Source organism: Neoarius graeffei, chromosome 1 (genome assembly GCF_027579695.1).
Source record: "Neoarius graeffei isolate fNeoGra1 chromosome 1, fNeoGra1.pri, whole genome shotgun sequence".
Taxonomy (NCBI): Eukaryota; Metazoa; Chordata; class Actinopteri; order Siluriformes; family Ariidae; genus Neoarius; species Neoarius graeffei.
In genome coordinates this window covers 51,334,596-51,357,658 of record NC_083569.1, presented here as the reverse complement: position 1 = coordinate 51,357,658, position 23,063 = coordinate 51,334,596, and the positions used below count along the sequence as shown (strand labels likewise).

The 23,063-nt window shown below is 42.5% G+C and overlaps 2 protein-coding genes across 2 annotated transcripts in view; both read left to right on the top strand.

The window, feature by feature from the left end:
- The first annotated feature begins 3,983 nt into the window (after positions 1 to 3,983).
- cth1 (cysteine three histidine 1) lies at positions 3,984 to 11,003 on the top strand. Its single transcript, XM_060919268.1, has 2 exons — positions 3,984 to 4,073; positions 10,071 to 11,003. Exons 1-2 carry the CDS (start codon positions 4,065 to 4,067, stop codon positions 11,001 to 11,003), a joined length of 942 nt encoding a protein of 313 aa, XP_060775251.1. The 5' UTR covers positions 3,984 to 4,064.
- Positions 11,004 to 21,249: 10,246 nt separating this feature from the next.
- The window catches only part of taf6l (TAF6-like RNA polymerase II, p300/CBP-associated factor (PCAF)-associated factor), a 28,578-nt gene continuing 26,764 nt past the window's right edge, over positions 21,250 to 23,063 (top strand). Inside the window, exon 1 of the mRNA XM_060933847.1 lies at positions 21,250 to 21,638. Within this exon, the coding sequence (XP_060789830.1) occupies positions 21,489 to 21,638 (150 nt within the window). The 5' untranslated portion in view covers positions 21,250 to 21,488. The remainder of the gene's footprint in view (positions 21,639 to 23,063) is intronic.

The following is a 23,063-nucleotide window of genomic DNA, read 5'->3' as shown; positions in this document are numbered from 1 at the left end:
AAATATATGACACTGCTAATAATCCCCCCTCTAACGTAGATCTGATTAGCTACCTGTTTCTCGCTAACTTACATGGTTGGCTATCCCAGCTGTCACTCCATCTGCTGTAAAAGCAGCACACTTCCCACAGCAGCCATGACTACCCGCCCATCAACCCCCCATATCTCACACGTACACACCTGACCTACCCCACGCACGCCCCACTCTCCATCAGCCTACAAATTGAGCTGGACTTCGATGTCCATGCATGCTTACCTTATGACTCGCATGCTGGCTTGAGTATCATGGACGACGGCCCCCCTCCCAAGAAACGAGACATTCGTTCATTCTTCTTCAAAGCCAAGAATGTAAGTGCAGGGTTTCCGTCGAGCTTTAAAAACTCAACAAAATCCTTTTGATGTATGGAAACCCTTCATAAAAGTATTGCTGCAGCTCTTTAAGCAACATGACAGGATGCATCAGAGCTAGAGTCCCTGGAGCAATGTTGGGTTAGGTGCCTTGCTCAAGGGCACTTCAGCCATGGATGGAGATGTAGGGAGAGGTAAGGGTGAGATTTGAACCTGTAACCCTGGGATCCAAAGACCAACTCCCTAACCATTAGGCCATGGCTGCCCTCGTTAACCTATAAGATCTGCATGACATGAAATTATGATTGCTAATGGAAAAAAAAACACCTTTCGGAAGCTCTGCCTTGGATCACTTTTGTGTCCCCACCAGTGGCGTGCACAGATAGACACAAGGTGGTGCTCAAGCACCTGCCCCTCTGTCCAAAAAAGTGCCCTTTTGAAATTTTTTTTTACAGTTTACTGAGGCCAGTGTCGACATGATCTTTTAGAAAAGCCGCGGCATTAAAAGCGTGTGTGAAAATAATGTCCCGATGTGTGCCCCCTCTGCACACACACCGGACCTCTGTCTCTCTTGCTCTGTCACGTGAACAAGCGTGCAGTGCATTCAATGTGAGGTTGCAGCAGCATAGCGTCCTGGAAGCCACGGCCTTGTCGTAGCGCAGACAACACATCGGGCAGCCAGTCAGCTCTTCCCCTGCCCCACCAGCCAGGTAACACATGAATCGAGTGAAAATGTATTGTTTGCCCTCTAAGCCCAAGCTGTAATTATTTTGTCGTGAAGTAGCCCGTCGCATACAGAAACAGCTGCACATGGCAGCCTTTGCCAGCTTATTTGCTCCCTTTCCATATGGAGAAACAAACTGAACAACATATTAAATGTAGCCTAAACCATTGAGGCAACCCCACTCTCCATCAATTCCGACCTGTTTTTATAGCATGATTAAGAATATCACGTTATGCTAGTATGCACTAGTCTGGCTAACGCGACTGCAAAGCTCTACGAGCTATTGGTCTGGCAAAGATATTAAGCCCAACCGTTTCCCAGAGCCCGTGGTTGACCCGCCTCCCTGAAATTCCTCAGTTTGCTACTGGTCGAAGCCAGAAAAGGCTGTGACGAAGCTTAAACCAATCACATCACTCTTTCCTCTGACGTATGCGACGCGACGGGGCTAACTGGTAGATTAAACTCTTACCGAAGCCGGTCGGGAGCAAGGCGAAAACGTCCTTCCTTTCAATAAATACCTCCAGGGCTGCTCTTTGCTCCGTTTTCAATGAGAACTTGCTCCATGTTCGTAATGTTTCTAGTGAATGAAGCGCTTCCGGCATAGATTCTGTAAACAATCTATGGCTTCCGGTCGCAGTTCTACTACGTCACTGCCTTGAACACGCCTCTACCCAGGGCCGTTGGAGATGCTCAAAGTTGATTGGTTCCCGATTTTTCGGGAGCTTGGAAGAGCTGTAGATAGCCTGCCTGGCCAGACTAAGCTCGCAACAGGCCCTCGTGTTGCGTCACGCTTAGGATGGGCGGGCCCAGGCTAAGTATGCACGCCGTTATGCAAATAAAGGCGAGCTCCGTTGAGCCGATTGAGTGTGTATAAATTTCGTTACAAATTTTAAGATGATCTCACGGAAATCTGTGAATAAACACAGTCTTGAGACTCAAGTCAGTGACGGGAAGATCAGACTTTCAGACTTTATTAGACTTTTTAAAGATGGAACTACAGAAAAATACCCAAAACTTTGATATGATTATGAACACAAGAGGAGGGTTAAATCTCAGACTTTTATAATAAGGTGTTCCACATGCGCAAAAAAGTGCCCTTTTTTCCCCCCAGAGCACTTGCCCCCCAAAATGTCTGTGCACGCCACTGGTCCCCACCAATGTCAAAATCAAAGTTACTCCCTTAAGTGTGTGTGTTCGTTCGTTTGTTCACTGCTTCAGATGGGTTAAATGCAGAGGATGAATCTCACTGTGCTTGAAGTGTGCATGTGACAAATAAAGGTTTCTTCTTCTTAATACCGGTTTCTAAAATTTAAATTGTCTGCACTCTTTAAGAGGTTATATTTAACCTCTTAAACAAAATTCTTGACACAAAAGGGATTAAAACTAAAGAAATGGTTAAAAATCTTGGTGTTTTCATTGACAGCGAGCTAAACTTTGACAGTCACATGAAAGCAATCACTAAAACGGGATTTTATCACCTAAAAAACATTTCCAAACTAAGAGGACTTATGTCAAAAAATGATCTGGAAAAACTAATACATGCCTTCATCTCTAGTAGGGTTGACTACTGCAATGGCCTTTTCACAGGCCTGCCAAAAAAGACCATCAAACGACTTCAGCTGGTTCAAAATGCAGCGGCTAGGGTTCTCACACGAACAAAAAGAACAGAGCACATTACTCCAATTCTAAGGTCCCTTCACTGGCTTCCAGTAAGCTACAGAATTGACTTTAAAGTATTGCTGCTGGTATACAAATCTCTAAATGGTACAGGGCCCAATTACCTCTCTGATATGTTGCAGCGGCCGAACCCAATCAGATCTACCAGATCGCAGCAGCAAAATTTACTGGTAAAACCTGTTGTTAAAACAAAGTGTGGTGAAGCAGCTTTTAGCTACTATGCAGTACAGCTATGGAACCAACTCCCAGAGGACATTAAAAATGCTCCTGCTGTTGACAGCTTCAAATCTAGGTTAAAGACCAAGCTGTTCTCAGATGCTTTCTGTTAAATAATTAATATTGTCTTCTTTACATTCTTTATAATCTTTACTTCTCTGCATGTTTTAAATTTACTTTAACTTTATCCTATTTTATTCTTTATTCTATTCTGCTGGGGTTTTTTTTCTCTCATCTTATTTGAACTACTACATTTTATTATTTTATTTTTACTATTGTTTAATTCTTATTATTTTCTTTTAATTCTTTTAATTTATTGTTTTAGAATAAAAATAAAATTATTTTATGTAATTTTATTTCTCTATTGTTTACTGTTTTTACTTCTGTAAAGCACGCTGAACTGCCATTGTGTATGAAATGTGCTATATAAATAAACTTGCCTTGCCTTTAAGCATGAAAGAATACAAATGTCTTCCTTTTTTAAAAGAAAACATGAAAATCTTGTTTTCTCTTAACAAGCTGGGTGAGTAGACTATCAGCAGTTCACACAATGAACTGAGACGGGTTTGAGTTTCTTCACAGCTGCTCATTCAATTAACAAAGAAAGATGTGACGTGGTGATTTACACAGGATAGCTCCCTGTGTGCTGCTATTGAACTCCTAGGGAAATGTTTATTGGGCCGACTGAAGCTGCAGGTGTGAACAAATTCGACTTGAAATCCTGCTTGGAGGAAACATTCATGTCACTGTCAACACCAGAGAGGTTCATTAGCATAAATTAAATTACCAGGTCTCCTCGCGCTCTGATTGGTCCGTTCGAAAGCTCCGGTGACGTTTCAGCGTCTCAGGTGACGCCAATTTAAAAAGAAGGCGGGAACTCAGAGATGCTTTATTATAACCCTGGGCCCAGGGCTTAGCACATGTGGCTTACCTTGTTTAAAGTGTAAGCTTTGTCTTTCTTTCTCTCTCTTCTTTCTTCTCTCTACTACTCTGTTCTTTTAACGGTGTGTGTTGGATGATGTCTATAAAAAGTTGTGCTTTTTAAACAAGAACAAAAGCACATTGTTGCTGTGTTTATTTAAGAGATTCCCAGCCTGATCATGTTTGAGGTAGGTTTTTATCTTATTTTATTTTTTTGTTTACATGCTGATGGGTTAATACTATGGACTTGAGCAATAATTTTAAGGGTAGTGAAGATAGATTGTTTAAAAACTCCTGAATAATTGAGTCTTAATGGATTAAGGTAATGAGAATGGTACTGGGGTAAATGCTAGACTGTATCTGTTTAACATTTGTATGGGTTGTTTTACAATCAGGGTACGCAAGCTAAAAATCACATTTAACACTTGTCTTCAATATCAAAAGGCTTGACTAAATAAACTTGGTTGTTTATTGTAGCCCTGTGATAGCTCTATTTACCATGCAAAAAAAAAAATTGGTGATAATGTTATTTTTGGTGAATGTATGGCAATATGTCATATTTAGCAAAATTGTCATTTAGAAAAAGTGCTTTTTTTCGACCACAGGTAGCTCCAAAAGGGATGTACTTAAATCCTTTCTTTATACCATGAAACAAATATTTGGTTCCATATCATTGGAAACATAGTGAAGTTTTAATGTTGAATGCCAGTAAGTTTTCAGACTATTTTGATCAAATTAGTATGCAGTTGTCAAAGTTCTCTCCGAGGCAGCTAATTTTTCAATATAAAATAACATACCTAAAATGTGGTCAAGATATTGGGACATAAATATTAGAGACAACTAACACAAAGCTTACAGCCTTGTATTTAAAAGCACTATGGAAGTAGTGGATTCTGAATTGTCAAAAAAAAAGTCCTCTCCGAGAATCACTTCATTTGTTTCTCCTAACCCTGCTTAAAGCTACACTTGTTATAATAACTATTACACATGCCTATCTGTTCTTTAACTTGTCCTTCACTTAAAAACTGGTACAAGAATCAATTTGAATCAATTTGAATTTTGGACCCTTGTGACACAAACTTTGTACCCTGATTGTAAAACAATCTGTATAGTAATGTCGTCTTTATTTAGAAGTGCAATACCTTGTAGGTAAGCTGCATACTAAAAGTAAAGCCTGGAAGCTTTACTAGAGTGATGGCTACAGTTATTGACACCTTTTTAATCTTTTTTTTTTTTAAGTCAACTGTGCATGAATAGCTATTCAAACTTCAACTGGAAAGAGTTGTTTCTAGATTATGTGGTGTATCAGATCATGTAATGCTGTTCAAGTATTGACACTTTTGTCCATAATTATCAACATGCAGATTTTTTTTCCTTAAATATAGTCTGGATGTATTAAGTTAACAAAACAGCTTTTGTTTAAAGCTTTGTTTTATGTATGCTTGTATTCAGAGGTGGACAAAGTACCCAACTTCATTACTTAAGTCAAAGTACAGAGCCCACTGGCCAAATGTTGCTCTGATGAAAGCGAAAGTTGTCAGTCAGATTTTTACTTAAGTTAAAGTACTGAAGTACTTTTTTTTTTTTTAAACACTTGGGGTTTTCAGAGTTTAACGTGCACGCACAATATTTGACATATCTGACATGTATCAATTATATCTATCTCAAAGAAAACAAACAAGAAAAATACCCATGAGAAGTGGCCGAAATAAGAGGATATAGAGTAGTTCAGTGCTGTCGTCATATTAACATCAGGTTAAATTGTGGGAAGTATTGGCTTACTTCTGTTGAAGTGATCTATAAAACGGTTCCAGATTTGATGGAATTTATCTTCTCACCCTCTCAATGAGAATTTAATTTTTTCTAACTATAGATGTTGCATAACATCTTTTCAAAAGGGCAGAGTGAGTCGGGGGTCGAGCCTGCTTCCAGTTCAGTAAAATTCTTCTGTGTGCTAGAAGAGATATAAATGTTATCATGCTATATTGAGAGCTAGACAGTATGAGACCAGGTTCCTGAAGTACTTGTTTTAAAGAAAGTATTAAAAGTACAATGCATTGTTGTATTATTGCCATAATGCTTACAGAACCTAATACCATTACCAAAGACAAAAGTGAATTCACAAAATGAACATGTGCTGTGCCATCATGGTGGTTTTAATGTTAAGCTAGTCAGTGAAACTCCACCTGATGTGCTAGCAAACTCTTTTCAAACTCAATCATATTGGGTAGCTAACATTAATAGAGATTTCTACATTAATTTGGTAAGGTTATGCTAAAACATTTCTGAAAGGACTTCAGAAGTTCATGTTGGCGTAACTCCATTTTTATGCTACTAACAGTGCCCAAGTTAACTAGCTGTGTTAACGTTAGCTGTGGACAAGGTGATGGATTTGCCTGCCAGATTGCCATAAAGTCACTTGACTAATCAGACTGTACAGCTATTGCAACATTATCACTAGCTCTAAAAGCACAGATAACTTCGTTGCAAGTAGTCTCTTGGAATAATCTTTATATACACCTCAATATGCTTCTGTAGGTTGGATGGCGAGTTTTTGAAGGCTGTGACGTGGTTTTTGTTTTTGGCAAACATTAAAATGAAATGGATCTTTAATCCTTTCAGAAAACTGAAACATGGGTTCTAGCTATAGCCATGGGTGTGTGCATTCCCCAGAAGAACTGCCTCCTTCTGTTCTGCATCAACTGATCGTGTTCAAATAATGCTGCAGAGATCCTTTGATCTTGATTTTATACAGTCTATGGACATTACGTGACCCTAATGATTACTGATGCTGTCTCAGTGTCACCTGGGGGGAAATCCACTTTCAAAGCTGCTTCATAGTAATGAGGACCTTGACAGAAATGTAGTGGAGTAAAAAGTATGCCTTTTCATAGTATTTGCCTTTCAAATGTAGTGAAGTTGGTCATAAGTCTCCAGAAAATACTCAAGTAAATATACTTTGTTACTGTCTGCCTCTGCTTATATTTAGTACAAATACTTTAGAAATATTTGGTGCTTATGTAAATTCAAGTTCAAAGTGTTTGTCGTATGCACAGTAAGGACATGTCGTCTTGCACAATGAAGTTCTTAGTTTGCTGTCCATCATGAATGCCAATTACAAATAAATAGGTGGAAGAAATAATCCAAAGTAAAGGCAATATAGTGCAAAAGCAACAAACGCCTAGTATAATGTAGTGCAAAATGGGTAGTGTAATATAAAGGCAATGATCAGATGTAGCAGCAGAAGGGTGGTAATGTGCAAACAATGTAATCAGATGTGAACAGCAGCAAAAATGGCAGTAATGTGCAAACAGGTGTAAACAGTCAAGGACAGTTTAGAGGTAATCTGTTCGGAGTCTGATGGTGGTGGGAAAGAGTTCTAGTCTGATAGTCTTTCATTTCACACTTCTACCCTCAGGTTGGAGGTATGTGTGAACAGTCCATGCTGGGGGTGGGTGGGGTCTTTGAGGATGGAGGCAGCTCTACTGTGGACTCTGGTGGTAGATGCTCTGCAGAGAGAGCAGTGGAGTTTGTGATTTCCCCCTCAGCAATCTTCACCACATTCTGGTGGTGTCTGAGGTGGACGTGTTGGGCTAAATGAAGTAATTCTAATGTTTGTAAACAAATGAACTGAATGTTTAACCTGTCAGATCTTTCTGTTCCACTTGAAGCGTTTTCATAGATCAGTTTTGCTGCTTTTCCACTACAAACGCGGCTGTGCCGTGCTGAGTTGGGCTGAGTCGAGCTGAGTGGGGCTGTTGGGGTTGCATTTCGACTACAACCGCGCTGAACCGTGCTGGCTGGAAGTGGGTGGACACATTGGGTGGAGTTAGCGAAAGTGGGTGGACGTCACGTGATGTTAGGTGGCACAAACAGTGACATCAGTGATCTTTTAAGCGGTAGTCTCACGACCCGGATAGTAAACAATAAACATGGAGGACATGGAGTCGTTAGTGTTGCTGGTCTTGGTTCTGTGGCTTGTTGTCACCAACAACGCCAACAGATACTGGCAAGAGTGTATAGATGAGGCGAGGCACATAAGGCTTCATAATTCTCGTAATTCGTAATTCTCCTTCTTCCGAGTTTACGGTGTTTACAGATCCCAGCGTGCTCGCGGGGCGTGTGGGCATGTGAGGACACTCCTCCTCACCAATCAGTGCACAGGGGAGTGTCTGCTCATGCCCCCAGCCTCACTCGCTTTGGCTCGCTTCAGCCCCACTCCAAAATGGTGCGAGTTTTAGGGGCTAAGCAGGGCTGAAGCGAGCAGAGTCGTGCTGTTTTTTGGTAATCGAAACGCGAGCCGTGTCGGGCTGAAATGAGCTGAAAAAGGGTAGTGGAAAAGGGCCATTTGTTAATCAGGGTGGTACAGTGGTGTAGTGGTTAGCACTGTTGCCTCACAGCAAGAAGGTCCAGGTTCGAGCCCCGTGGCTGGCGAGGGCCTTTCTGTGTGGAGTTTGCATGTTCTCCCCGTGTCCGTGTGGGTTTCCTCCGGGTGCTCCGGTTTCCCCCACAGTCCAAAGACATGCAGGTTAGGTTAACTGGTGACTCTAAATTGACTGTAGGTGTGAATGAGTGTGAATGGTTGTTTCAGCCCTGTGATGACCTGGCGACTTGTCCAGGGTGTACCCTGCCTTTCACCCATAGTCAGCTGGGATAGGCTCCAGCTTGCCTGTGACCCTATAGAGCAGGATAAAGCAGCTACAGATAATGAGATGAGTTTGTTAATCATTTGTTTTTGTATTAACTCCTAGTTTTGTAGCTTACCAATAAATGTCAACAGGCAATTGACATTGTAATGACATGAAAATCCAGGTCAAAGGTCACATCATTCCTCGAACCAAAACTAAGGATCTTCAGATTCTGCTTTGTTATTCAAACCATTTGACGTAAGGGTGAAATGCAGTTACCCAGGTCTGTGTGCAGCTTGAATAAATAACTTGAAGCCAAGTAAAAATGGTTAAATAACAAATGGGATAAACTAAGGTTGGATTTTTAAAAATGGAATAAACTAAAATAAAAGCTATCTAAGAACATTAAAATTCAAAGGACAGTAAAGTATTGCACAATGTACTGCAGTGGCAACAGCTTAAAGGTGTTCAGTGCAAAAGTACAGCACAAAAACATGAGCAGCAACAGTTCACAGCAGATCACCTTGTCCATCTAGGTCATCCTAAACTTATTCTGTTCTACTTTTTTATAAATGGTGTTAAAATGGCTCCAAATCTGAATACTTTGAGCATGTAACTTTTTTTAATATTCTAGAAACTTTAATTCTGATCTAATTCTATTTATTGCACTAGGATTCCAAATACTCTAAGCATTATGAATCAGGAAAGACCATATCACAGCACTTTTTTTTTTAAGTACTTCGCCTACAATGTTATACAAGGATTGCAACAAGTTGTAAATGCCACTTAATTTCACAGGGTGTTAATGGTGGGCACTGGCGAAGGTGATCACTTATCGACGCCTCATGTGACTTCTCAAAACGTGTTTAGATACAAAATCAAATCCTTCCATGCCGTGTGGTGCATAGGTTGGTGTTGATCTCGTTTCTGTAGCCCTCAGCCTCTTGCTGATCACATGGCTAGGGTTACAGTGGGGGGCTGGTCCTCTGGTAACCATGAGAGTTTGAATCCCCACTCGCATCTGTATTGCAGTGTGGCTTGCCAGACAGCAGTAGGTATCGTTTTGATTGGTCTTTGGTATGACCCAATTGTGAGAATTCATGGTCTCCCAGTTGAAAGGCAGACACTAACCAATAGGCCAACTTGCAGTAGATACACAATGGCAACTGTCAAATGAGTAAGAAACAAAATGGTTTCGACAAGGTGATCATGAAATTGGTGACTTTGATCAGTAAAAATAATGTCTATGGTCTGTCCACCATGCTTAGTTGTGATAACATCTGGGTTTTCCCTCAAATTCCTGATCATGCTTAAAAAAAAAAAATTCCATCGTGGGTAACAAGCTGTGATGGTGGTGGGGTCTTCTGGTTGATTAACCAATAACTGTTGAAATTGAAACTCTCCTTGTAAAGGGTTTTTAAATATATTGGTAAATCTGAAAAGGTGTCTAATTGTAGCCACTGCTCTAGTATTCTTCATGTTCAGGACTTCTGTTGTGGGTTTTGACTGAACTCTAGGTCTCTTGTAATAAAGGCTTGACTCTAATTTCTTCCATAGACCAGCCAAGATGACCACCTGCTGTTTCCCTCAGAGGGTAGTGATGCCTCTTTCCCAGCAGAAAGCTTGGCTAGTGGGGGTCAGTCTCTGGCTGAGGCCTTGCTTCCTTTGGTTGAGTCTCCCTCGCCTCCTCTTAACCCCTGGCTGTGCTCCACCCGCTACAAGACCGAGCTGTGCAGCCGCTATGCTGAAAGTGGTACCTGCAAGTATGCAGAGCGTTGCCAATTTGCTCATGGTCTGCATGACCTCCATGTGCCTTCCCGCCATCCCAAGTACAAGACTGAGCTGTGTCGCTCCTTCCACACAGCTGGCTACTGTACGTATGGAAGCCGCTGCCTCTTTGTGCACAGCCTGAAGGAGCAAAGGCCAGTTCGGCACAGACGTCGCATTGTACCTTGCCGTACATACCGTGCCTTTGGTGTTTGCCCCTTTGGCACACGCTGCCACTTCCTCCATGTTGAGGGTGGATCGGAGTCAGATTGTGCTGATGAGAAGACCTGGCATTCCCGTTCCAGTGAATGGAAACCCCGTGGTGCCCTCTGCCGTACTTTCAGTGCTTTTGGCTTTTGCCTGTATGGCACCCGCTGCCGATTCCAGCATGGCCTTCCCAATACAATAAAGGGCCACAAGATGAGCCAGGCCCTCTCTTCACTACAAGTGCCTGGTAGAGTCCTCTCTCCTGCCTCAGATATGCAATCCTCTCCATCTTCCTCTGAATCCTCATCACCTCAGTCCTTGCTGGCCTCAGCTGTGTTCCCTGATGGCTCTGGTCCAGTCACACCCCTGTCTGCAGAAGTGATGGCTAATAATGCTTTCACCTTCAGTAGCCAGCACCTGAATGACCTCTTGCTGCCACTGGCCTTCAGGCTCCAGCAGATGGAACAAGTTTCTAATCTAAGTGCTGGCATGCTGGACCAACCACTGCTGCCATAACAATCCTTTTGTAAATATTTTAACATGAATTTTTATTGATTTTTTTTTTTTTTTTTGTCTTTTAGCTTGTGTGCAGTCATGTAGGGTGGAGGGTTGGATGGATTTTTTTTTTTTTTTTAAATTGCTACTTGTTAAGTCTAATGTGCATTAGACTACAGTAAAGTTTTAACCTGTTTGTGTATGGAACCTTTAGGACAGTGTGAATGTCTTATTTATGGACTTTAAAATTGTGGTACTCTAATTTCAGGGTTGGCACAGGTCATAACTTCAGTTTGAATAAAACCAGTAATGCTTGCATTTAGTGCTGCTCTCTGGAACTTATTTCCCCCTGTTACTATGCTACAGATCTTTCACGGCACCTTTTCTGTATCCCCAATATAACTAGTCTATGCTGTATGTTCCAACACTTGGCCTGGAGGAGTACCTTCTGTACTATGCATTTTGGTTGACTCTAACAGACCCACCTCTACTCAAAGGGTGTCTCTGAACAGAATACAACAGGGTTCCTCCCACTGACCTACATAAAATCTGGCTAGTTCAATGGCCAGTCAGGTTGATGTGATCTGGTGTCATATTACCATGCACATTGGTATGGTGTGATCATATCTGCCTAGGAAGCTACACAAAACTGGGCATGTTGGCCTACTTGTTGAGGAAAAATAGCTGTTGTGGACAGACACCAGAGAAAGAGATGGATAGGGTTTTTTTTTTTTTTTGCAGCTTGTGCTTGGGGGGTCTTAATCAATGTATCCATGATAAAATGCATTGAAACACTGTGTACCTTCAGGAAGATCACTGTAGAGTCTATTGATAAATACAGACAATACATGCATAAGTTAGTGTACACTACAGCAGGACATTTTTTTTTTTTTTCTATAGCAATAGACGTGTGGGTCAGGATCCACAAAAGTAGTCACTTCCTGTTGCCCAGAAGCAAGTGAGCCCTGAGATACTGTTCCAGATAAGCAATAAAAGTCTACTGGGCAAAATGAAACAAATCCTGCAAATAATGGATGGAACAGTGTTTACATAGATATTATAAACTTTCTGTTAAGACACAGACTGATACCAGTCTGTAGCTATAGTTACAAATTGTGTAATCTAAAATTAAGCAAGTCTTAACTATACAGTAAATTGTGACTTAAACAAATTACTCTAATACTCCATTTGAGAAATATTTCCATAAATTATTCCAGAATGTTCTTGATAAAGTTCAAGAAAACCTAAACATCTGGCTATAACTATATCAAACATAAGTTTAGTGTAGAACAGCCAATATGTACTAAAGAAAATGCAATGAGAGATTAGTGAGAGCACCGAGGAATGATTCATGTGAATTGTGACCAATAAATACTGTTAAGACATGACTGAGAATGAAATGAAAATGCGAAGAGCATGAGAATCCTGATTCAACAAATGAAGTGGAACACTATATAAAGATATGAAAGGAATGGGGTAAAGTGGAGAAAATAGGAGGTAATGAAAGGGGGGGGAAGTCAGGAAATACTTTTGGGGCAAATTTGATCAGATACGATAGTTTAACACACAAGCCAGATATACACGATGGGTGTGGTAAAATGGCTGCTTGGACTATACAACATGCATCACTTGTCTGTACAATGCCTATGATAATCCTCAAGAAATTCCCTTGCAGGGAAGAAGAAACCTTTGTCACATGCACACTTCAAACACTGAGATTCATCCTCTGTATTTAACTCCTCTGAAGCAGTGAACACTCAAGGATGGCTCATGTGACACAAAATAGTTCCACCATTGATTAAGCAGTGTAGCTTGGGCTGTCAAAAAAAAAAAATGGTGTCAGTCATGGTATATCCTGGATATACCATAAGCTGATGTCATAATTTCAAACTATATGGCCAACTCTGGCGGCACGGTGGTGTAGGGGTTAGCGCTGTCACCTCACAGCAAGAAGGTCCGGGTTCGAGCCCCGTGGCCGGCGAGGGCCTTTCTGTGCGGAGTTTGCATGTTCTTCCCGTGTCCGCGTGGGTTTCCTCCGGGTGCTCCGGTTTCGCCCACAGTCCAAAGACATGCAGGTTAGGCTAACTGGTGACTCTAAATTGAGCGTAGGTGTGAGTGTGAATGGTTGTCTGTGTCTATGTGTCAGCCCTGTGATGAGCTGGCGACTTGTCCAGGGTGTACCCCGCCTTTCGCCCGTAGTCAGCTGGGATAGACTCCAGCTTGCCTGCAACCCTGTAGAACGGGATAAAGCGGCTAGAGATAATGAGATGAGATGGCCAACACTAGTCTCTCTTTTTCGACAATAAAGACAAACATAAATAGAAGTCAAGAAGCCTTTGTCACACATGTACACTCAAGCACAGACTTAGGAACACAGTGAAATGTAACCCATCTGAAGCAGTGAACACACGCGTGCACACATACCCAGAGCAGTGGGCAGCTATGCTACAGCACCTAGGAGCAGTTGGGGGTTAGGTGCCTTGCTTAAGAGCACTTCAGCCCAACCTCAGGCCATGGTTGCCCCATGTTAACCTAACTGCATGCCTTTGGACTGTAGGGGAAACCGGAGCACCCGGAGGAAACCCATGCAGACATGGGGAGAACATGCAAACTCCACATAGAAAGGGCCCCTTTGGCTGCTGTGCTCGAACCCAGAACCTTCTTGCTGTGAGGCAACAGTGCTAACCACTATACCACCATGCCGCCCAGTCATTAATACAATCGAAATGAAAACATGAACATTTCAGCCAGGGGAATTTTCAACTGAATATATTAAAATAACCACACATCAAAACTTTTAACAGCTTTCTGATTTTGTGAATCAGTAATTGTTTTCACGTACTGCTTGGTCTCTTTTTAAAATACCAAAAATAATGGTTTACTAATTGACTTGAGTCTCAGCTGTGGCTCCACGAGCATTTCTGTGTGTAGATCTACCGTACGCATCATGATCATGCCTGGTGAGGCAGGCAATAGCATAGTTAAAAAAAAATAGATACAGTGATGCTTGAAAGTTTGTGAACCCTTTAGAATTTTCTATATTTCTGCATAAATATGACCTAAAACATCAGATTTTCACACAAGTCCTAAAAGTAGATAAAGAGAGCCCAATTAAACAAATGAGACAAAAATATTATACTTGATCATTTATTTATTAAGGAAAATGATCCAATATTACATATCTGTGAGTGGCAAAAGTATGTGAACCTCTAGGATTAGCAGTTAATTTGAAGGTGAAATTAGAGTCAGGTGTTTTCAATCAGCGGGATGATAATCAGGTGTGAGTGGGCACCCTGTTTTATTTAAAGACCAGGGATCTATCAAAGTCTGATCTTCACAACACATGTTTGTGGAAGTGTATCATGGCACGAACAAAGGAGATTTCTGAGGACCTCAGAAAAAGTGTTATTCATGCTCATCAGGCTGGAAAAGGTTACAAAACCATCTCTAAAGAGTTTGGACTCCACCAATCCACAGTCAGACAGATTGTGTACAAATGGAGGAAATTCAAGACCGTTGTTACCCTCCCCAAGAGTGGTTGACCAACAAAGATCACTCCAAGAGCAAGGCATGTAATAGTTGGCGAGGTCACAAAGGACCCCAGGGTAACTTCTAAGCAACTGAAGGCCTCTCTCACATTGGCTAATGTTCATGAATCCACCATCAGGAGAACACTGAACAACAATGGTGTGCATGGCAGAGTTGCCAGTGCTCTCCAAAAAGAACATTGCTGCTCATCTGCAGTTTGCTAAAGATCACGTGGACAAGCCAGAAGGCTATTGGAAAAATATTTTGTGGACGGATGAGACCAAAATAGAACTTTTTGGTTTAAATGAGAAGCGTTATGTTTGGAGAAAGGAAAACATTGCATTCCAGCATAAGAACCTTATCCCACCTGTGAAACATGGTGGTGGTAGTATCATGATTTGGACCTGTTTTTGTTGCATCTGGGCTAGGACGGCTTGTCATTATTGATGGAACAATGAATTCTGAATTATACCAGCGAATTCTAAAGGAAAATGTCAGGACATCTGTCCATGAACTGAATCTCAAGAGAAGGTGGGTCATGCAGCAAGACAACGATCCTAAGCACACAAGTTGTTCTACCAAAGAATGGTTAAAGAAGAATAAAGTTAATGTTTTGGAATGGCCAAGTCAAAGTCCTGACCTTAATCCAATCGAAATGTTGTGGAAGGACCTGAAGCGAGCAGTTCATGTGAGGAAACCCACCAACATCCCAGAGTTGAAGCTGTTCTGTACGGAGGAACGGGCTAAAATTCCTCCAAGCCGGTGTGCAGGACTGATCAACAGTTATCGCAAACATTTAGTTGCAGTTATTGCTGCACAAGGGGGTCACACCAGATACTGAAAGCACAGGTTCACATACTTTTGCCACTCACAGATATGTAATATTGGATCATTTTCCTCAGTAAATAAATGATCAAGTATAATATTTTTGTCTCATTTGTTTAACTGGGTTCTCTTTATCTACTTTTAGGACTTGTGTGAAAATCTGATGATGTTTTAGGTCATATTTATACAGAAATATAGAAAATTCTAAAGGGTTCACAAACTTTCAAGCATGACTGTAGGTAGATAGATAGTGGTAGCATGGTATGTTGCACATGCTGAATGTTGCTCCGACGTAAACAACAAACATGGCTGCCTCCAGTGAGTTTATGTTGAGATTCAATCTCACAGACGATGATAATTTTGTTTGGAATTTTTTAATGAGGGATATAAATCTAATACCATGCACTTGAGAGGCACCGGTAATTATGGATTCTCTAGTATACTATAGCATAGTACTATTTTCTTCAGGGCTGCGCACCTCACCTCAGAGGTGCATCATTTCAACCAGAGCCTCTCAGTGCATGGTATATTTGATTAATGGCCAATGAGCTATCTAGATATTTTAGGTAGAGATCAGTGCTTTTAGGAACATTTACCCACTTTTGCGCATGTGCAGACAGTCAACCAATCAGGTTTTTTGTTTTGAAATGACTGAACATGATGTCCATTGAAAGCATATCATCTGGCAGCAATGGGAGCCAAAATAACTTGTCAAATGGACACCATGAAAAGAAACAAGTGTCGATTTAAGTCTACTAAAGAAGTAGAAAGGGGAAATATAAGCAAAAATGAAGTTGGTAAATACATCAAAGAAAAAAAGTTATCCAGAATATGTTAAAATATTTACAGACACGGGCGGCACGGTGGTGTAGTGGTTAGCGCTGTCGCCTCACAGCAAGAAGGTCCGGGTTCGAGCCCCGTGGCCGGCGAGGGCCTTTCTGTGTGGAGTTTGCATGTTCTCCCCGTGTCCACGTGGGTTTCCTCCGGGTGCTCCGGTTTCCCCCACAGTCCAAAGACATGCAGGTTAGGTTAACTGGTGGCTCTAAATTGACCGTAGGTGTGAATGTGAGTGTGAATGGTTGTCTGTGTCTGTGTCAGCCCTGTGATGACCTGGTGACTTGTCCAGGGTGTACCCCGCCTTTCGCCCGTAGTCAGCTGGGATAGGCTCCAGCTTGCCTGCGACCCTGGAGAACAGGATAAAGCGGCTAGAGATGGTGAGATGAGATGAGATTTACAGACGCATCTAAAACACTGGACAATAGAGTAGAAATATCATTCCAGAAATTAATGCCATGTTAAGTAAAAGGGTTAGTGATAATTTAGCAGTATATACAGGGGAACTGTTAGCTATTCTTCTTGCTCTAAGCTGGGTAGAGGAAGTAAAACCAGTCAAAGAGTTTCGATAGGTTCTAATTCCAGTAGTGCACTAAAAAGTATTAAATACATGCAGTTAAATACAAGACAAGACATAGTACTAGCCATAACTCTAGCAATATTCAGAATTAAAAGATCAGGGGTGGAAGTAAAATTCATGTAGATTCCTGCACACACTGGTGTGGAAGGAAATGAGCTGGCAGACAGATATACAAAAGGAGCAACAAGAAAAAGAGACATACTGTAAATATGGATGTAAAATATAGCAAGGCAGAGGTTAAAAGTATAATCAAAACAGAAATAAGAAAGAAATAAGGGTCGATATTACTACAGCATTCAAAAGAATGTAGGAGAAATGAGAAGAAGGAATAGAAATAGAAAGGAGGAAGACATTATATAAGTGACCTCTGGAAAACTCTGCCTCCTCACATCTGTAACTCTGACTCTCTCCCCATCTTCAAGTCTAAACTCAAAACTCACCTGTTTAAGATTGCTCACTCATTTTAACTTCTATTACACTCTCCATTGTTTCTTTTATGTACAACCCCGATTCCAAAAAAGTTGCAAGTTCCAAGTTCAGCAGCCAGTTGCACAGGGGGGTGCTGAAGCCCAGGGGACCCAGTTTGTTCACCAGATGCTGTGGAATGATAGTATTAAATGCTGAACTGAAGTCCAGGAACAGCATCCGCACATGAGTGTTCTCCTCCTCCAGGTGTGCAAGGCTCAGGTGAAGAGCGGAGGAGATGGTGTCTTCAGTGGAGCGGTTTGGCTGGTAGGCAAACTGGAAGGGGTCGAATGTGGGAGGGAGCCTGGAGGTGATGTACTCCTTTACCAGCCTCTCAAAGCACTTCATCATAATGGGAGTGAGTGTGATGGGCTGGTAGTCAGTGATGTGATTTGAGGTCTATCTCTTTTGTTGATATCTAGGGCAATCCAACATCTCATGCTCCACCGTTTCCTGTAGTCCACAATGTTCACATTTACCATTAACATGCTTATCCATTATATTTAATGTACTGTTCAGACCAGCGTGACCAAACCTCATCCTTGATTATTTCAAGGATGAGGCAATTTCAAAACTTTGAAATCACGAGTGAAATTGATCCTTAATTTTACGAGGAACCATACGATTACTTGTTGATAATATATAGGGCCATATTCATACTTCGGAAGCCATTCAAGTTCACAACATTTGTCATTCACGTTTTATGAACCAATCAGGGTGCAAGACTATCTTGCACGTTTGAATCAGTTTCTAAAGCGTCTTTCATCATGACACGGCGACACGACATGAGGACATGGCGGCACGGTGGTGTAGTGGTTAGCACGGTTGCCTCACAGCAAGAAGGTTCTGGGTTTGAACCCAGTGGCCGGCGAGGGCCTTTCTGTGTGGAGTTTGCATATTCTCCCCGTGTCTGCGTGGGTTTCCTCTGGGTGCTCCGGTTTCCCCCACAGTCTAAAGACATGCAGTTAGGTTAACGTGGGGCGGCCTTGGGCTGAGGTGCCCTTGAGCAAGTTACCGAACCCCTGACTGCTCCCCGGGCGCTCTGGTGTGGCTGCCCACTGCTCTGTGTGTGTGTGTGTTCACTGCTTCAGATGGGTTAAATGCAGAGGATGAATTTCACTGTGCTTGAAGTGTGCATGTGACTACGGAATCCAAGAGAGGCCCTTCATATAATCCTTTTTTTTATTCACCTTGTTATCCCGAGATAATGACATAATTAATTCAGGATCTCGAGAAAACAGCACAACTAATTCGAGATCTCGAGAAAGCAAAACTGTTATTTTGAGATCTCGAGAAAACAAAACTGTTATTTCGTGATCTCAAGAAAACAAAACAATTATTCTGTGATCTCAAGAAAACAAAACAATTATTTTATGATCTTGAGTAAACAGCTGAGAAATGGTTCATTCAGGTGCGCCAAGAGACTTGTGATATGCTGACTTTGGGGCTATTTCTCATTCTGTATAGACGCAACTTTGGTCATTAGAATGTCTGGAATAATCGATTGAATTCGATTAATCGAATGTTCTCCTCTGGGACCCCCCTCTCTCTCAAGGCATCGTAAAAAGCCATTTCTGCTCTGTTACATGTTCGCCAATTTCTAAGTCTTCGTTGTCTGACCCACAGAGGGCGCAGCTCTGCTAGAAATCTCAGCTGTTTTCTCGAGATCATGAAATAATTGTTTTGTTTTTTCGAGATCACGGAATAATTGTCTTGTTTTCTCGAGATCACGGAATAATTGTTTTGTTTTCTCGAGATCTCGAATTAGTTGTGTTGTTTTCTCGACATCCTGAATTAATTATGTCGTTATCTCGGGATAACAAGGTGAATAAAAAAAGATTATATGAAGGGCCTCTCGCGGCTTCCGTATGTGACGAATAAAGGTTTCTTCTTCTATTTTGAGGTTTATCGTTTCTTCCTCAAATATAGCGAAACACGGCATTACTGAGTCAGCAGAGTCGGCCATTTTGTTGACAAAATTTGCTAATTTTTGTAACTGTGACCAAGCAACGAACTAGCCAATAGCATTTCAGAAATATGGCCCCGTGTTTAGGAAAAAAAAGCCTTCCTTGATTGACCAATCAGAATTGAGTAATTTGGCCCTATGTACTATAAAGCACTATGGACCCTTTTCACGTAACGTCACGACAAACGCGGCCGCCATTTTGGACGTGTACTACCAGTAGTTTACCACAGCCAACATTGAGGAACGGCAGCAAAGAAAGTTTTTACTTTCAGCAAGACTTCCATCATGCCACTATATTGTTGTACACCTGGATGTAGTAACCATCAACAAACAAGGCAAGGTTTATCATTTTATCGGATCCCGACGGAGAAGATGGATAGCGGCCATTAACAGGAAAGATTGGCAGCCCTCGGCATACCAACGCTTGTGTAGTGACCACTTTGTTGGAGGTAAGACGAATAAAATTAGCCAGAAAAGGCATTACATTGCTGTTAACATTCTGTGGCGGCGAGTGTGTAACCAAATAGGCTAAAATAACCCATTGTAACCTCTTTGTTCTTCTGTAGTAGCTATTGTTGACTAGCTAATGTCAACAACATAGTAGCTAGTATGTTACTGTAGCAATGTTTACGTTCAGTCATTTGGATGACTGTTAAAACCTTTCAGTCTCAAGTTTTTCCTTTACTGTATTTACTAGTTTACTGTAATTATGATCCGGCAGCAAGCTATCCAGTGTAAATAGCTGCCGGAGCCAACGTCCGAGGTTCCGGAGCGCGCTCCGGCTTGCTCCCCCTCAAATTAAGCAGCGCGCGCCGGCTTGCTCCCGGAGTGCTCCAGCTGAGGTTCCAGAGCGCGCTCCGGCTTGCTCCCCCTCAAATTAAGCAGCGCGCTCCGGCTTGCTCCCGGAGTGCTCCGGCCGAGGTTCCGGAGCGCGCTGCTTAATTCGAGGGGGAGCAAGCCGGAGCGCGCTGCTTAATTCGAGGGGGAGCAAGCCGGAGCGCGCTGCTTAATTCGAGGGGGAGCAAGCCGGAGCGCGCTGCTTAATTCGAGGGGGAGCAAGCCGGAGCGCGCTGCTTAATTCGAGGGGGAGCAAGCCGGAGCGCGCTGCTTAATTCGAGGGGGAGCAAGCCGGAGCGCGCTGCTTAATTCGAGGGGGAGCAAGCCGGAGCGCGCTGCTTAATTCGAGGGGGAGCAAGCCGGAGCGCGCTGCTTAATTCGAGGGGGAGCAAGCCGGAGCGCGCTGCTTAATTCGAGGGGGAGCAAGCCGGAGCGCGCTGCTTAATTCGAGGGGGAGCAAGCCGGAGCGCGCTGCTTAATTCGAGGGGGAGCAAGCCGGAGCGCGCTGCTTAATTCGAGGGGGAGCAAGCCGGAGCGCGCTGCTTAATTCGAGGGGGAGCAAGCCGGAGCGCGCTGCTTAATTCGAGGGGGAGCAAGCCGGAGCGCGCTGCTTAATTCGAGGGGGAGCAAGCCGGAGCGCGCTGCTTAATTCGAGGGGGAGCAAGCCGGAGCGCGCTGCTTAATTCGAGGGGGAGCAAGCCGGCGCGCGCTGCTTAATTTGAGGGGGAGCAAGCCGGAGCGCGCTGCTTAATTCGAGGGGGAGCAAGCCGGAGCGCGCTGCTTAATTCGAGGGGGAGCAAGCCGGAGCGCGCTGCTTAATTCGAGGGGGAGCAAGCCGGCGCGCGCTGCTTAATTTGAGGGGGAGCAAGCCGGAGCGTACGTCAGTGAACAGTCCTGGTGGAAGCAGGTAAACGTCGTTCTCTAATCCTGCTAACCTCAATTTTTGCAAATACCTCTCCCTCTGCTCGCCCTGTAAATGCCCTACGTCGCTGGATAGTGAAGGTGTTTTCTGCATCTCGCTCCTTTTTCTTTTATGTTTTTCGTTTGTCGCCTTCCTCGCATTCAAACTGATTCGAGCCGAAGTCCACTACATGTCCAAAATGGCGGTCGCGTTTACGAAGGTCACGTGACTGAAAAGGGTCTATAGTGTGGTAAACAGACTGGTTCACGCTCCAGTCCAGCAGGTGGCGGTAATGCTGCACCTAAAAGCTGTTTGCCAACCGCCATAAAAGAATAGAAGAAAACACCACGAAATTAGTGTCGTTGTTTGTGATGTGTAACAGACTTTAGGAGCTCTCGGATTAACTAATTAATCTTAGGAAAAGCGGTGACTTTCTCCGTGTAGCTGTGTGTACTTTTCTGGCCCATTTACTCGCTCTCTAGCTGCGGTTTCTCCTCATGTGCTGTTTCCTGCACATTAGCGCCTGATTAAAGCTGAAAGCTGAGCGTTTGGGCGCTTATTATCGGGAAGATGACTGAGAGCAGAGAAGAGCGTCGTTTCGCTGAAGTGTCCCGGGACTCCATCAGACTGATGGCCGAGAGCGCCGGGGTGGAGCTGGGGGAGGATTTAGCCTCGATGCTCGCTGAGGACGTGTGTTACCGCCTGAGAGAGGCCGCACAGGTACCGTACACACACACACACACACACACACCTCCCTCCGGAACCGCAACACCACCTCATTTCACTGAGGGACTGGTTGAATTTATTTAGTAAAATAATGCACGAAATACATAAATATAGTGCACATTAAGATACACGGATAACACAAGGAAGTGTAGAACACTTATTTCCCTTGTGGTCCAGCAAGAATCAAATGGCAAAATAGGGGTAAATAGTAAATACATAATAATATGTAGACAATAGTATACTAAAATAATGATAAAAGTAGAACTAATAATATTAATGATAATAATGTATTAATAACAATAATGTATCAATGATAATAATGCTAAAAATGTGTATTGATAAATATTTAATAATAATAATAATAATACATTGGTTTTATATAGCGCTTTTCTTAACACTCAAAGACGCTTTACAAAAAATTACACGCACACAGAGGGAAAACAGAGGGGAAGAGGGTGGATGATAATGGAAGATGATGTGTCAAGTATTGTACAGTGGGGCAAAAAAGTATTTAGTCAGCCACCAATTGTGTAAGTTCTCCCACTTAAAAAGATGAGAGAGGCCTGTAATTTTCATCATAGGTACACTTCAACTATGAGAGACAGAATGGGGGGAAAGAATCCAGGAAATCACATTGTAGGATTTTTAATGAATTAATTGGTAAATTCCTCGGTAAAATAAGTATTTGGTCACCTACAAACAAGCAAGATTTCTGGCTCTCACAGACCTGTAACTTCTTCTTTAAGAGGCTCCTCTGTTCTCCACTCGTTACCTGGATTAATGGCACCTGTTTGAACTCGTTATCAGTATAAAAGACACCTGTCCACAACCTGGACGACTGAGTATCTTCACAGATATGTTTCTACGCACTTTGGGATGAGTTCCCTTCGACTAGTGTGGGAGCATGAGAGGACTTCCAGAAAACTGGCAGACATCTTAGCCAGAGAGGATCGTTCTTTTTTTTTTTTTTGTCAACCTGGAACGACCATCACTGAACAGAGGTGGGTGTCTATGACATCTATCAGCCACCTTCAGTGCAGCCATCAGCATTCTGATTCGGATTCTATTATGATCCATGAGAGGATAAATACTTGATGCTCCCTATTAGACAGACAGAACTGAGGATGCCTTTCGGACGAGAGGCGAAACGTCTTCAAGACTTTTCAAGCAAGTCCAGTTGCTCTCTTCTACCAACCACAGATTACTATGTACCTGGACGACTGAGTATCTTCACAGATAGAATAATTAATTGTAATAATTGTGTATTGATGATGATGATGATGAAGAAAATGTGTTGTTGTAATAATAATTTCACACCTATATACATGTTAGCATAAACGAACACGGTACTTCCGGCAAGTGGGGAAAAAAAGTGACTTTTATTTATTTTTTTTATAATGACTTTCACATGCTCTTACT